Source organism: Antedon bifida, chromosome 3 (genome assembly GCF_963402885.1).
Source record: "Antedon bifida chromosome 3, ecAntBifi1.1, whole genome shotgun sequence".
Classification (NCBI taxonomy): Eukaryota; Metazoa; Echinodermata; class Crinoidea; order Comatulida; family Antedonidae; genus Antedon; species Antedon bifida.
The window spans coordinates 14,801,939-14,816,034 of record NC_136228.1 but is presented as its reverse complement, the minus strand read 5'-3'; the positions used below and the strand labels follow the sequence as shown (position 1 = coordinate 14,816,034).

The 14,096-nt window shown below is 31.5% G+C and overlaps 1 protein-coding gene across 1 annotated transcript; it reads left to right on the top strand.

The window, feature by feature from the left end:
- The first annotated feature begins 3,109 nt into the window (after nt 1-3,109).
- Nucleotides 3,110-13,654, top strand: LOC144837922 (uncharacterized). Its single transcript, XM_078693251.1, has 9 exons — nt 3,110-3,138; nt 6,829-6,864; nt 7,404-7,466; nt 7,943-7,987; nt 8,270-8,332; nt 9,519-9,554; nt 9,966-10,010; nt 10,934-11,449; nt 12,251-13,654. The coding sequence occupies exons 4-9, from the start codon at nt 7,957-7,959 to the stop codon at nt 12,256-12,258; spliced, it is 699 nt and encodes a 232-aa protein (XP_078549377.1). The 5' UTR covers nt 3,110-3,138; nt 6,829-6,864; nt 7,404-7,466; nt 7,943-7,956; the 3' UTR covers nt 12,259-13,654.
- Nucleotides 13,655-14,096: the final 442 nt, after the last annotated feature.

Sequence of the window (14,096 nt, the reverse complement as noted above, 5' to 3'; positions counted from 1 at the left end):
TTAGTAAATTACTTTAGTAAATTACTTTCAATAAAAGTATAATTATATTATAATCATGAATCATTCCTGATTCAAATGCAAAATAGATCAAAAACTATACTCGTTTTGTAGTTACGAATATGACTGGTGATATAAATTTTTATTTTATTTTATTTTATTCAATTTTCAGGCACACATACATGACAACACAGCGGTGCAGCACCCTGAGGATTGCCATGAGTGCAAAGCACTATCGAGATGGCTCTCCATATACTGCACTAGAACATATAAGACAAACATATACACAAGATGCTCTACATAGACAAAGACTTATTATTAAGTCTTTGGGAGTGGAGTTGTAAATTGTCATGAGAAAAAAACCCTGACATATGACAGGACTTGAACCCAGGACCCTTAGATTGGTAGCCAAGCATCATAACCACCAAGCCACAGCTCCACTCCGTCATATTGCATTTAAATACTCCCTGTTTGTTAATTTCCCTCGAATATGGGAATGTATCCCGCATGAAGTTCGTAACAAAGTCCTGTTTAACTTTGGGGGGTTTAGAAGGGATTTGAAAAAATGTATTACTGATATCGAATTCATCTAGACTATCACTGTGTTTTTATGTCTTTTGCGTTTTTCGTACTATTAGTTGGGAAAGCCACTCGACAGTGCAGTTCTTTTGAACTGATCCACTTTTGGTTACCCGCAGGTGCTGATAGTACTTTTGTTCTGTTTTGTTGAATGATGTTTATGATTTTTGTTACCTGGAAATTGAATAAAATAAAATAAAATAAAATAAAATTCGTCAACACGAATACGCTTTACGAATATGAAATGGGGATCAGCTCAAAAGTTTCACAAATGTGTGACGAATTCGTTTTCGTTATCGTATTCGTAAGGTTGCGAAACCTCCCTATTATACTGTATGTAATTGTTCTGTTAGGATACTATGACACATATGTCAATGTAGACAATTAACCATTACAGTGTGTTATATGCATAGATGTGATTGCAGAAAACATGCAATGAAATAATAGGAATAAAGATTGTTTCAATTCATTTCCAAAATATTTTAAAATAAAACTAGTTTGTTAATAAATATAATTAATGAAAAGTAATTCAGTCATGTGGAGAGTCATAAGTTCTATTTAATCAATTTATCAATCTTATGAAATATATATTTAACGTTCATCATATCTAGAAAGTAAAAAGTCTAAACATAATTTAAAAACACAGTGTAAATATCTACAATAGAATTGAGTATTGTATATACTGTTCATATAGTTATGAATAAGCTAGTGTAATGTTGATCAACAACAGAAACTGGCCACAATAAAAAAAAACCATGAAAAGCTTTTTTGTTATGTAACTTTGCTATAAATATAACTATAATATATAAATAATTTCTGCATGATATAAATAAACACATGTGTATGATACATCAGTTTGAAATAAAAGAATTTGCATTGTGTAATGAAGACAATTGTGGCAATGGCTATTTATCAAATACCATTAAAGTAATATCTTACAGTAGATTTCTATTCTGCAGATAAAATTATGGAGGTAATTGTGGGCTCTACTGGTGGAACACTTCATCTTAAGGAGGCAGACATCAAGTTGCAGATATATGCTGGAGCAATTGAAGGGAAGAAAGTTAAAGTATCACTAGAACATTGTTTTGAGGAAACAGACATGCCTCTACTTCATCCTCATGAAACCATTATATCACCTATTGTTAAATGTGGACCAGAAGGCACCATCTTCAACAAGCCCTGTTTACTGTCATTTCCACACGATGCTATAAATGAAGAGTTTTGGGAATTCACTCTACTTGTTAAAGATCGCATTCAAGATGAATGGAAACAAATAGCATTGAAAAGTGATAAAAAGGATGTACAGTTTACTTTAAGCAAAGGTCTATGTTGTATAACGTTAAATCATTTCACTTTTTTTACACTAAGGGGTCTAGAAAAATTATGTCGTGGTATAAAAACAATGTCATTATTAGTTTTTGGAAAGATGCTTGGTGTTGAATATCAACTTGAAACAATACTTTGTAAGCCGTCAGATAATCAGGTAATTACTATTTGTTAAACTGCATTTGAATAATGTATATATCTTATTTTACTGTTTAAAATATAGACATTAACTATTAAATACAGTAGTTGCTTTGTCACAATTTATTCTAGAAAGGATAGATCTTGTATTTTATCAATAATGCTGTAGCTAGAGAAAACATTGAATTAATTAAATTAAATTGTCATTTTTATTTATTTTAAAAATGAAAAGTGCAAGAAAAAAAATGCATTGTGATACACCTAACTCCAGATCTGGGTGTTCACAGGCACCTACATTTAAAATTATTATAATTTTATGTAATAATTAACTACACTGTCAAGATGTAAACATGATTGCATTGTCTAGCCTGCTCTTCCTTCGAATAATTATCAAGAAACAATGTACCAATAAAAATAACATATTAAATGCGTTGTTTGTACAGGCAATAGAACAAGAACACATGCGAAGTGGTGAGCAGATGTTAAGATCACCTGTAGAAATACTCTCTATGTATAATGACATGAACATTACTGTTGAAGTATTAGACAATAAATGGAAAATTCAAGAGGCCTCTAAAAAACCACAGGTAAAAACATGTGTTGAATAAAAATGTAATACTATATACATTATTATACAAATTATAGATATTATACAGCATCACTATGGTAGGTTGAAATGGAGAAGTACTTGTGAATTGTAAGTATTTGAAATTCTTTGGTAAAAAAACCGAATATGATGTGTTCATAAAACACAGTAAGTGTCTTTGGTTGCAAATATATACAAATAATCTGTGTTTGTTTTATATTGAAATAATTATTTTATTTGTTACAGGTGTTGTTAATACATCAAAACAAACCTTGGGTATGTTATTTATTCATTCTCTTGTACTAATCTATACATTGTTATAATGTTCCATTCCACAGCACAGAAAACTGGCATTCTGTACTACAAAAATGTACTTATTTAGTGCTACCTGTACCTATAAATAAGAAAAGCCATGCCTTATTTAAAATTTCTTTATTGATTATTTATAGGCAGTAGTAAAGACATAAATGAAGGAGCATCATTGAGTAACCAATGTCATCCAAGTGAAGGTAAGTTACTAGTAGATAATATAATAATATGATTATTGTCCAAATGATGATGATGAAGTTAGAATACTGATAGTGATGACTTTAGAATTGTAATATTTCTCTCTAAAATGTCAGATTAACAGGCATCTATATATTAATGCTACTAAATTTTTCGCGTAATTTTATGTATCTCCTCCAAAACCACAGAAAGGTATGTTCTCACATTTGGCACACTGATGTTTATTGAGGGGCCGCACACGATAGGCTATGTCACTTTCCTGAATTTTAAGGATAAACACTAAAAAAAGGCCAAAAATAGCAGTAATTTGACATCTCAGCGACTATGTTACGTCACTGTATAAACTACGCAACCTCCTCTACAAACACCATGCTGGGCCGCTAAATAAACAGTCTTTAGTCAACCGTATCGAATGATCGCGCCGTTGAAGTTTTAATTAATTACACCTATCCTTGGAACAGAATGTGTTTTGTAAATCACGGTTTGGCTCAGTGAGCAAATCGCCGTGACCATTGATATCAATGCTTAGTATGTTCGAGTTCAATCCGCGACATGTGTAATAATTAAGTATCACCGTTTAAAGCTAAAAATCAAAACTAAACCACAATGTAATTACAAAACTAGCAAAAAAGATACGAAAAAATACACACAAAAAAATGTAAATGAAAAAAAAAAAAAAAAGAAACACACACATTAATAAAACGAATCCAAATGAGTGTCATTTTTCTGCTAAATATCAAATATCAACGAAAAATACACCCAAAATGTTTGTGTCCGCGAGCGCATCATATAATTTCGACTACTTTTTGTGTTGAGTCCGTAATCATAATCTTAATTCGATAACTTACCAATTCATATTTTATCATTAAAATGTTTTAATCTCTGCCGACTGATTGAAAGAAGTCTGTCCCGCTCATGCACTTTCTGGGGCGCACCCCAAATCCAGTATTGCTTTCATTTTGTAGCTTGCAGATATTTCAAAGTAAAGGAATACTCCGTGTACAACAAAATCAATGGCTGTAAGTAGTTCCGAATTGTATTGTTGACAGTTTGTTTGTTTTAAAAAAAACAATTTGTCTGACCAGGAAGCGATTTTTTATTTCGTACAGAAGTTCGGACCCCTTATGTGAAAGATAGTTAAGTTCCTAAATATAACTAAACCTAACCCTCTAAATAATCTCTCTCACTATAAAGTAAAAAGCACTTGCTCATCGGATTCGAACCCCATACATCGACATGTAAAGTCCTTAGCCTAATCCACTCGACTACACAGACGGCTCGACAGAAAACCTTTGTATTAGCGAATTGTTAGCTCATTTCTAACGTAGCTTATGGACGTGATTAATGAATATTCATGTTTATTTTGTGACGTCTCATGAGGGGTCCCCAACTTATGTACGAAAGGAAATATCGTGGCCGGGAAAAGTAAGCATTTAATATACTTAATAATCATGCCATGCGAATTATTATTATTAAGGTAGACCACAATTTAATTACAAAAGTAGCAAGTACGTAACAAATCTCCCATACAAACACATTGCAAAATATCAAAACCAGTGAAATAAAAATAAAATGTAAATAAATAAATTTAACAATTCGTGTTTCCGCAGCAATGTGTTTTTCATTCGATTTTTGTCCACTTTTTTATCTCTACGTATCAAATAATTTAATACACCACAAAAAACACCCAAAATAATATAGTTTGGCATTTTTATACTTTCGTTAGTGTTTGCGCGCATCATCTAATTTACACAGCACAATTTTTCTTTAGCGTCTTTTATTTTCCAGTCAAAACTAAAGTCAGAGTTCTATATCCACTGTACTATTGCTTTAATTTTTTAGCCTACATATTGAAGTGAAGGAATAGTGTATAACAAACCAATGGCCGTAAATACAGTAGTTCCAAATTTTATTCGTGATACAATTTGTTTTATTTTAATAATTTGTCAAAGTACTTTTATCAAAGTGCACTGTTATTATACTTGCCCATGCAAAGTATATACAGTAACCACATATTAAGGCAGGAAAAACGGGTTACTGCTAGTAGAAATTAATTTTAAACCGCCCAGTGATATATTGAAATTTAATTAATTAATTTGAAATGACAACGATGTGGAAATCTGTGAGAATGAGAAAAAGATTGGCTTGTAGGGAAGATAGTAAAGGCTTACCCCAGTAATGAGTGAGAGTAGTAGATGTAAAAGTAGACGAGAAGGTTTATAAGTATGATCAATGTAGTTTAAGTGAGTTATAATACGTTTATGATAACGTGTTGAGTTTGCATTGTTTAAGTTAAATTTGCATTATTAATTTATTTTTTAATGAGATTTCCTCATTGCTGGGGGAATTTATAGGAGAATTTATAGCAAATCCGAGTTGTAGCGCGCACCCAGGAATTATGTCAGTTGCTATCCCGGATGTTGAACGTGCATGAATATTGTAGTAGTTTGGAAAGGACTGAAAAGAAACGAAAGTTAATAAACGTTAACCAGTGAATACTAAAGTTTATGAATGCTAACCAGTACCAGTTTAATATATGTTTAGTTACTAAATGAGTGTATTTTGATGGGTCGAAAGTATGACAGTAGGCTTATGCTAGGGATTTGCCTGACAATTTGAATTGTAAGGAAAGTATCTTTTATAATGAACAATAAGCACTGAAATCTTGTTTCTGAATAATTCATCTCAAATACAGGCGAATCCCAGTTCTTATTGTTCATTATAAAAGATACTTTCCTTACAAGAAGAATCATTATTGATAATATATACATTGTTACAACATGTTGCTATTAGCTGTGATATCTTCATTCCTCTTACCAGTAGTAGTACTATCAGAATCATTATTGATAATCTATACATTGTTACAACATGCTGCTATTAGCTGTGATATCTTCATTCCTCTTACCAGTAGTAGTACTATCAGAATCATTATTGATAATCTATACATTGTTACAACATGCTGCTATTGGCTGTGATATCTTCATTCCTCTTACCAGTAGTAGTACAATCAGAATCATTATTGATAATCTATACATTGTTACAACATGCTGCTATTAGCTGTGATATCTTCATTCCTCTTACCAGTAGTAGTACTATCAGAATCATTATTGATAATCTATACATTGTTACAACATGCTGCTATTAGCTGTGATATCTTCATTCCTCTTACCAGTAGTAGTACTATCAGAATCATTATTGATAATCTATACATTGTTACAACATGCTGCTATTAGCTGTGATATCTTCATTCCTCTAATACCAGTAGTAGTACTATCAGAATCATTATTGATAATCTATACATTGTTACAACATGTTGTTATTAGCTGTGATATCTTCATTCCTCTTACCAGTAGTAGTACTAGCAGAATCAATATTGACAATCTCTACTTAGATAATGAAATAAAATATTAACTATCTATTTACTAAGGTCAAGATATTTAGAATAAAAAATGTTAATGTTGGAGGTTCAATATTATAAACATATTTATTTTTTTTTATTTGAGAAGAGTTTATGTTGGCTATTAGGTTTGTATCTGTCTAGGATGCAACACAAGAATATAGGCACAACATACTGTAATTAATTTGACAAGTGAATAAGCTCAGATGAGCTGTGCATTGGATCTTTGTGTGCATCCATGAGATACTTTGCTGAACCCAATGGTGTCAACTAATATTTTTTATTTTATTTGCAGATGAAACTGAAAGAAAAAGAAGAAATTCAGATCAAGGTAATTGATTGAAATAAGTAGATAAGTTTTGCAAAATGTTGTACTTTTATTGACTTAATGATATTTAATTATAATAAAGTATTTGCCTTTGTTAATGCTGTGCTGCCCTCAATGGCGAGTGTTTGGATCTCTAGGATGCAACACAAGAACATTGGCACAACAATAGTAATTTGACCAATGACAAGTGAAGGATTGGATAAGCCCACATGAGCTGTCGCTTGTTGTAGATTACTCGCATGGCAATTTCATCTTTGTGCTTATAGTTAAACATCGTATGCAGTGGATACCGCTTGTAAATTCCCCCTTCCCGCTATACTATCAGCTGAATCCATCATAAGCAGACACCTCCATAATAAACTAGTAATCAAGTATTTGCCTTTGTTAATGCCAATGAATTAGTGCATTTTATTTTAGTTCTAAAGGCAACAACAGAACTCGCTGTCGACATAATTCAACAGCACAGACAACTGTAAAAAGGCATTGTGTACTATAAACATTTTCCTAATTCGTAAATGTACATCTCATTTGATCCTTTTTAGGCAGTAGTTATGAGGACCAAAATGAAGGCACATCATTGAGTCACCAATCTCAACCAAGAGAAGGTAAGTTACTAGTGGATAAAAATTATGATATGAAAAAGTCTCTCAATCTATGGAAACACATGGTGTACTGGTAACCTGAATTTACTAGTATTTATTTGCACTCTGCACACCTTCGAACAATATATAATATAATAATAAAAACCTTTAAACAATATAATCATATATTATAGTCTCTAGTATGCAACACAAGAGCGTAGGCACAACATAAGTAATTTGACCAATGACAAGTGAAGGATTGGATAACCTCAGATGAGCTGTCGCTTGTTGTAAATTACTCGCATAGTAATTTTATCTTTGTGTCTCAAGTGATTATAGTTAAACATTGTATGCAGTGGATACCTCTTGTAAGTCCCCCCTCCCCCTATACTATCAGCTGAATTTGTCATAAGCAAACCCCTCTATAAAATAATTTTTCTGGACCCAAAGGTGTCCACTTACAGAAGGTTCAACTGTAATATTTTTTATTTTATTTGCAGATGAAATTGGGCCAATGGGAAAAAAAAGAAGGAAAACCGGTCAAGGTGATTAATTGAAATTAGTATATTTAAGCTAAATAGATATTTAAAAATATAATTATACCTATGTTTTACTTATCGTAACATAATAAACTAGTAATCAAGTTTGTTAATGCCAATGAATTAGTGCATTTTATTTTAGCAAATGATAATTTATCAATGTTCTAAAGGCAACAACAGAACTCGCTGTCGACATAATTCAACAGCACAGACAACTGTAAAAAGGCATTGTGTACTATAAATATTTTCCTAATTTGAAAATATACATCTTATTTTGGTCTTTTTTAGACAGTAGTGATGAGGACCAAAATAAAGGCACATCATCCAGTCACCAATCTCAACAAAGAGAAGGTAAGTTACTAGTAGATAAATATTATGATACGAAAAGAGATTCTCAACCTTACAACTTTACTTCCTTTATGGAAACACATGGTATATACCCCTAACCTGACTTTTACTAGTGTTTATTTGCACTCTATTTTTGTTGCATCGCGGCATGGTCAAAGCTAGGCTTAGCCTTGCCAAAGTGAATATAAAATGATGTTCCGGAAAGTAGGCACGGGGATATTAGGTAGGTCTAAGTCTTCAGCCTAGTCCAAAATGCTGATTGGACTAGGATAGGCCTACTGAGAATGAAAAACCATCAGTATAGAGATAGTAGTATGCCTAGTCCCACGTCTGCTACAGTGTGAGCCTACTAGTACTAGTAGTAGAGGCAGGGGAGTCCTCTATTCATTTTTTCACGTTACGACAGCGTTTTAACTCTAACGTTCAACGCTAGATAATCTATACATTGTTACAAAATGCTGCTATTGGCTGTGATATCTTCATTCCTCTTACCAGTAGTAGTACTAGCAGAATCATTATTGATAATCTATACATTGTTACAACATGCTGTTATTAGCTGTGATATCTTCATTCCTCTTACCAGTAGTAGTACTATCAGAATCATTATTGATAATCTATACATTGTTACAACATGCTGCTATTAGCTGTGATATCTTCATTCCTCTTATTAGTAGTAGTACTATCAAAATCATTATTGATAATCTATACATTGTTACAACATGCTGCTATTAGCTGTGATATCTTCATTCCTCTTACCAGTAGTAGTACTATCAGAATCATTATTGATAATCTATACATTGTTACAACATGCTGTTATTAGCTGTGATATCTTCATTCCTCTTACCAGTAGTAGTACTAGCAGAATCAATATTGATAATCTCTACTTAGATAATGAAATAAAATATTAACAATCTATTTACTAAGGTCAAGATATTTAGAATAAAAAATGTTAATGTTGGAGGTTAAATATTATAAACATATTTATTTTTTTTTATTTGAGAAGAGTTTATGTTGGCTATTAGGTTTGTATCTGTCTAGGATGCAACACAAGAATATAGGCACAACATACTGTAATTAATTTGACAAGTGAATAAGCTCAGATGAGCTGTGCATTGGATCTTTGTGTGCATCCATGAGATACTTTGCTGGACCCAATGGTGTCAACTAATATTTGTTATTTTATTTGCAGATGAAACTGAAAGAAAAAGAAGAAATTCAGATCAAGGTAATTGATTGAAATAAGTAGATAAGTTTTGCAAAATGTTGTACTTTTATTGACTTAATGATATTTAATTATAATAAAGTATTTGCCTTTGTTAATGCTGTGCTGCCCTCAATGGCGAGTGTTTGGATCTCTAGGATGCAACACAAGAACATTGGCACAACAATAGTAATTTGACCAAGTGAAGGATTGGATAAGCTCAGATGAGCTGTCGCTTGTTGTAGATTAATCGCATGGCAATTTCATCTTTGTGTCTTAAGTGATTATAGTTAAACATCGTATGCAGTGCTCCTCCCCTCCCTTAGCAAACACTCAATTGATACTATCAGCTGAATCTGTCATAAGTAGGCACTTCTATATAAGCAGATACTTTTTTGGACCCAACTGGTGTAATATTTTTCATTTTATTTGCAGATGAAATTGGGGCAACGGGAAGAAAAAGAAGAAAACCAGACCATGGTGATTGAAATATTATATATCAGATAAATAGATTATTTAAAAAAAATTTAAATTGTAAATATTTTACTTTTATGGACTCAATGATAATTAACTAGTATTATAACATGGGTTCAAGGATGTACAGTAGCCAATCAGATGCGCTGAAATGAGTCACGTGTGCGCTCTTTATTTTTTCACTATCATGCACTGGAGTGCAAAAAGTGCCCAGCAAAAAAGCATAACACCACTGCGTGTAATTTGTATGGCAGAGTATTACCGATCGATTTGCTAGGCTAGGCGGTGATTTGGTCAGAAAACAAAGTGGTGATTGTTGCGGTAGGCCTCGTTTAATTTGAAAGCTAAAATAAGATACAAAAAAAAAAAATAGACACACCTCTACACCAGTAGCTGCCCCATACAATGCTGCAGGAAAGGCGCGCACTTGTTTGCCTCCTCAATTATTAACATCCAGATATCTTAAATGATACGTTCGACTTCCTTCAACCTATTCTGTGAATACAACTTTGAGCGCCATTTCCATTATGGACCATGGAAGTACACTGCCCGCTCGCGATTTTTTATTTATTGTTTTTATGTAGGATGTCATTTCTGGGCCAACTAGACTATTGAGAGGTGTCATTGTATCATGAATTTTTTGACAGTAACACTTCCGACCATCTAGGGGTGTCATTTACCAAAATTTGCTTTGGTGTCTACCCCTATTCCCTATTTTAAAATAAAGGATGTACCCCTGAAGTTTCATGTAGTTTTGCATGATGTATCCCTAGAAATCACCTGGCTTAAAATGTACAATCCAAATCACCACGGTTAATTTTTTATAAATTTGTTTTAAACATACTTGTTGATGGTATTACTTTCTTGACTCAATAATAATGATAGGTTATGTTAAATATGGTGGTTAATAATATAATTGTTTGTTACAGAAACAAGAAATCCATTGGAAGACAAGTTCAACAATTTCAATCATGATCTCAGTGAAGTATTTATGAAAAATAAGAGAAAGTTGCTTTTTTTGAGATGTTGTCTATTTGAGCATGTTGAATTACAGGTCCTTGGCAATAAACATTACAAAGCAAAAGATTATTTCAATGACCTCTCTGATAAAGCAAAGATTAAACCTACTGACGTCAACCTCCTGCAGGAGCTTGCAAGGCTATCAGAAATTCAGGAAGCTGAAGATGTTGTGCAACAGTACATGAGAGACAACAATGTTCAAAATACTGATCAACATAGGTTGTCCTCATACAGGAAGAGATTGTGCAAATCATTGACAGAGTTTGATCCAAATGAGTTAAATAGAGTTAATGCTTTTTATAAGTTGGAATTTCCAACCATTTGGGACATATTATTTGAGCTAGAAAGCAAAGAACAATTAGAAGATGAATCAAAAAGAAAGAAGTTTGCTGAGCTTCTTGGACCAAAGCCACAGAAAATACTATGTATGTATTTGTATATAATGTTTCAAAATCCATGTTAATTCTTACATGCACAGTATTCTTAAATACACAATTAAATACTAATACCTTAACTTGCATCACCACACTCACACACAGCATTGGAATGTAATATTTATCAATTATATATAACATAGTATGAATGTTGGACCATTTGCTTTGTGTAATATTATATTTATATTATTTCTTATATGCGCTAAAAAATTCTAAGTCTAGCATAAGCAGACAAATCAACAACCAAAATCAAATGCTGTTTTTATATTATTTGTATTTTAATTTATCTCAATGACAAATATTTTAATATCATATATTAATAATATATTTACATTTCAGTAATTTAATTAAACTCAATTAAAAAGATAAAACTAGAAATTAAATTGCTAACTCTTATCATCATGTGGTTTAAATTTGTTCAAATGACATTCATACATAATCATCTATAGCAATAAATCTGAATGATGTTGAGAATAATGATACAATATTTGCTGCAAGTGCCTGTGCATCTAATCCTGTAATTGGCGATTTTTCGCTGTTGGATGGGGTTGAAATAAAATAAAAATAAAATAAATAAATAATATTTCCTAGAAAAAATCTTATCATATTATCATTATCCAATTACATTATTCTCTTAATGCACACTGCATAGAACCATATGCCTTTAAAAAGAAGTGCAGTAGATGGATTCATGTCTAGGCTGCATGCTTCTTATTTTGTCACTATAGGATATTCCATTAGCAAATAATCACTAAATATATCAATTGCTACTGACCTTTTTTTTGTATTTAGATGAATGAGAAAAAACACTTCCATTCAAGTGAATACCAACTATACTAATGAGGTAATCAAGTGAGTACCTACCAGTTGCCTATTATATTATTATCAACATCCTGACTAGCACTAAAGTTCCAAGACTGGCATTTAAGTGAGATAATCAAGAGAATACCATACCAATTAGTGTGATAATCAAGCAAGTACCAAAGTGAGATAATCGAACAAGTACAAAACCAAGCTGGTTGGTATCATGTCCAAAGGCAGAAATAAAGGATGATTTGTTGATGTTTGTATATACACCCAGTTCCCCTTGTTTTTAAGCAGAAAATGTTGCATTTTTCTTTTCGTCTTGCCAAAGGACTTGTCTCCTTTTGTGGGAATGGGATGGAGTGAATATTTATCACATCATTTTCATACTGTTTATACATTTGGAAAAAAATACATCGGTTGTTGACTGCAAACAAATGAAACAAAGTTTTGGCCTAATAATCGTGATAATGATAATGGATGCTAATAATCATGATCATAGGTTTTGTTTTGATAAATTTAAAATATATTATTAGAGGTATATATTCCACTATGTAGAGATAAAATAAAATAATCCTGATAATCATAATATTGATAGATATCGAATGATTTTAACGATGATGCTAATAATAAGGTCGAAAGTTAATACTAATTAGCACAATTCTTTCCATAGAGTTTCACATATAAAGGCTTTGAACTATGGGAAATAAAAGCAAGTGAAGGCAAATTTGTCAACTAAAGAAATTCTCTCTAAAGCTCTGTCTACGTGATGTGCCCAAATATAGTAATGATATGCCCAAATATGGTAGTGATATTCCCAAATATGGTGTTGATATGACATCATCGTGTCCATATATGGGCACATCAAATTTTTTTATGATATATAGTAATAGTAATAATTCCAATACTGTCACAAGATTTAAGCTTGGCTTGTAAGTGGTTGCTTTTTTCTTATCCATTTTATATGTGTATGTTTTTAAAGAAATTCAGCTATATATGTATGTATCTTTTTGAAAGCCCTGGCAAATTTGTTATGCAAAATTATTTTTATTCTAACAACTTTAAAATTTGACTTCTTGATTCTTATAATAGTTTATTGTTATGAGATTTTAGTGCGGCAGAAGTGACCAAAGCTAAAAGTGTTGCAGTCAAATTTTGAAAAAACAAAAATTTTAAAAATGAAAAATTTAAGCTAATCATGTAATTTTATAAAATAAAAAAAATGACTTAATACAAGCAATCATTGGGATTTGTTTATTTTAATTATTTTCATATTACATAAAGCATAGAGATATTAAAACTATATATAAATAGTTCACTATAATATCTCTATGCATAAAGTGATAAAGCTGTGATAAATAGAGATTTTCTGTTATTTTGTATGCATTTGTACTTTACACAGTGATGAAAATTATAATATAAAATGTGAATAAGATGATTCATTTTTGTATAAAGAAAATTGTAATAATAAATAATATATATTTTGATTCATTTTATCAGTCATTGTGTTTTGTGTGTATAGCAATATAAAGGATTATTTGTGTGTGTTACATTGTCTGCTACATTGATTTGTAACTGTAAAATACAGTCAACTCTCCCAACCCAGAACATTCATGAAAACTCTTTTTTTATAAAATGCTTTTAAGAAATCATACTTTTTAGCTTGGATCAAGTGTGTCTGGCTTCTTAATGAGGCTTACTTTAATTAATAATAGGTGTTACGTTACCAGTTTTGTCTAGAATAAAAATGTCTTTTTCTCTTATTTTGCAATTAAAAGTGTTCAGCCTTAAAGCTGCTTTTTGTTTCATCTACCCATAATACAAATATAAAACA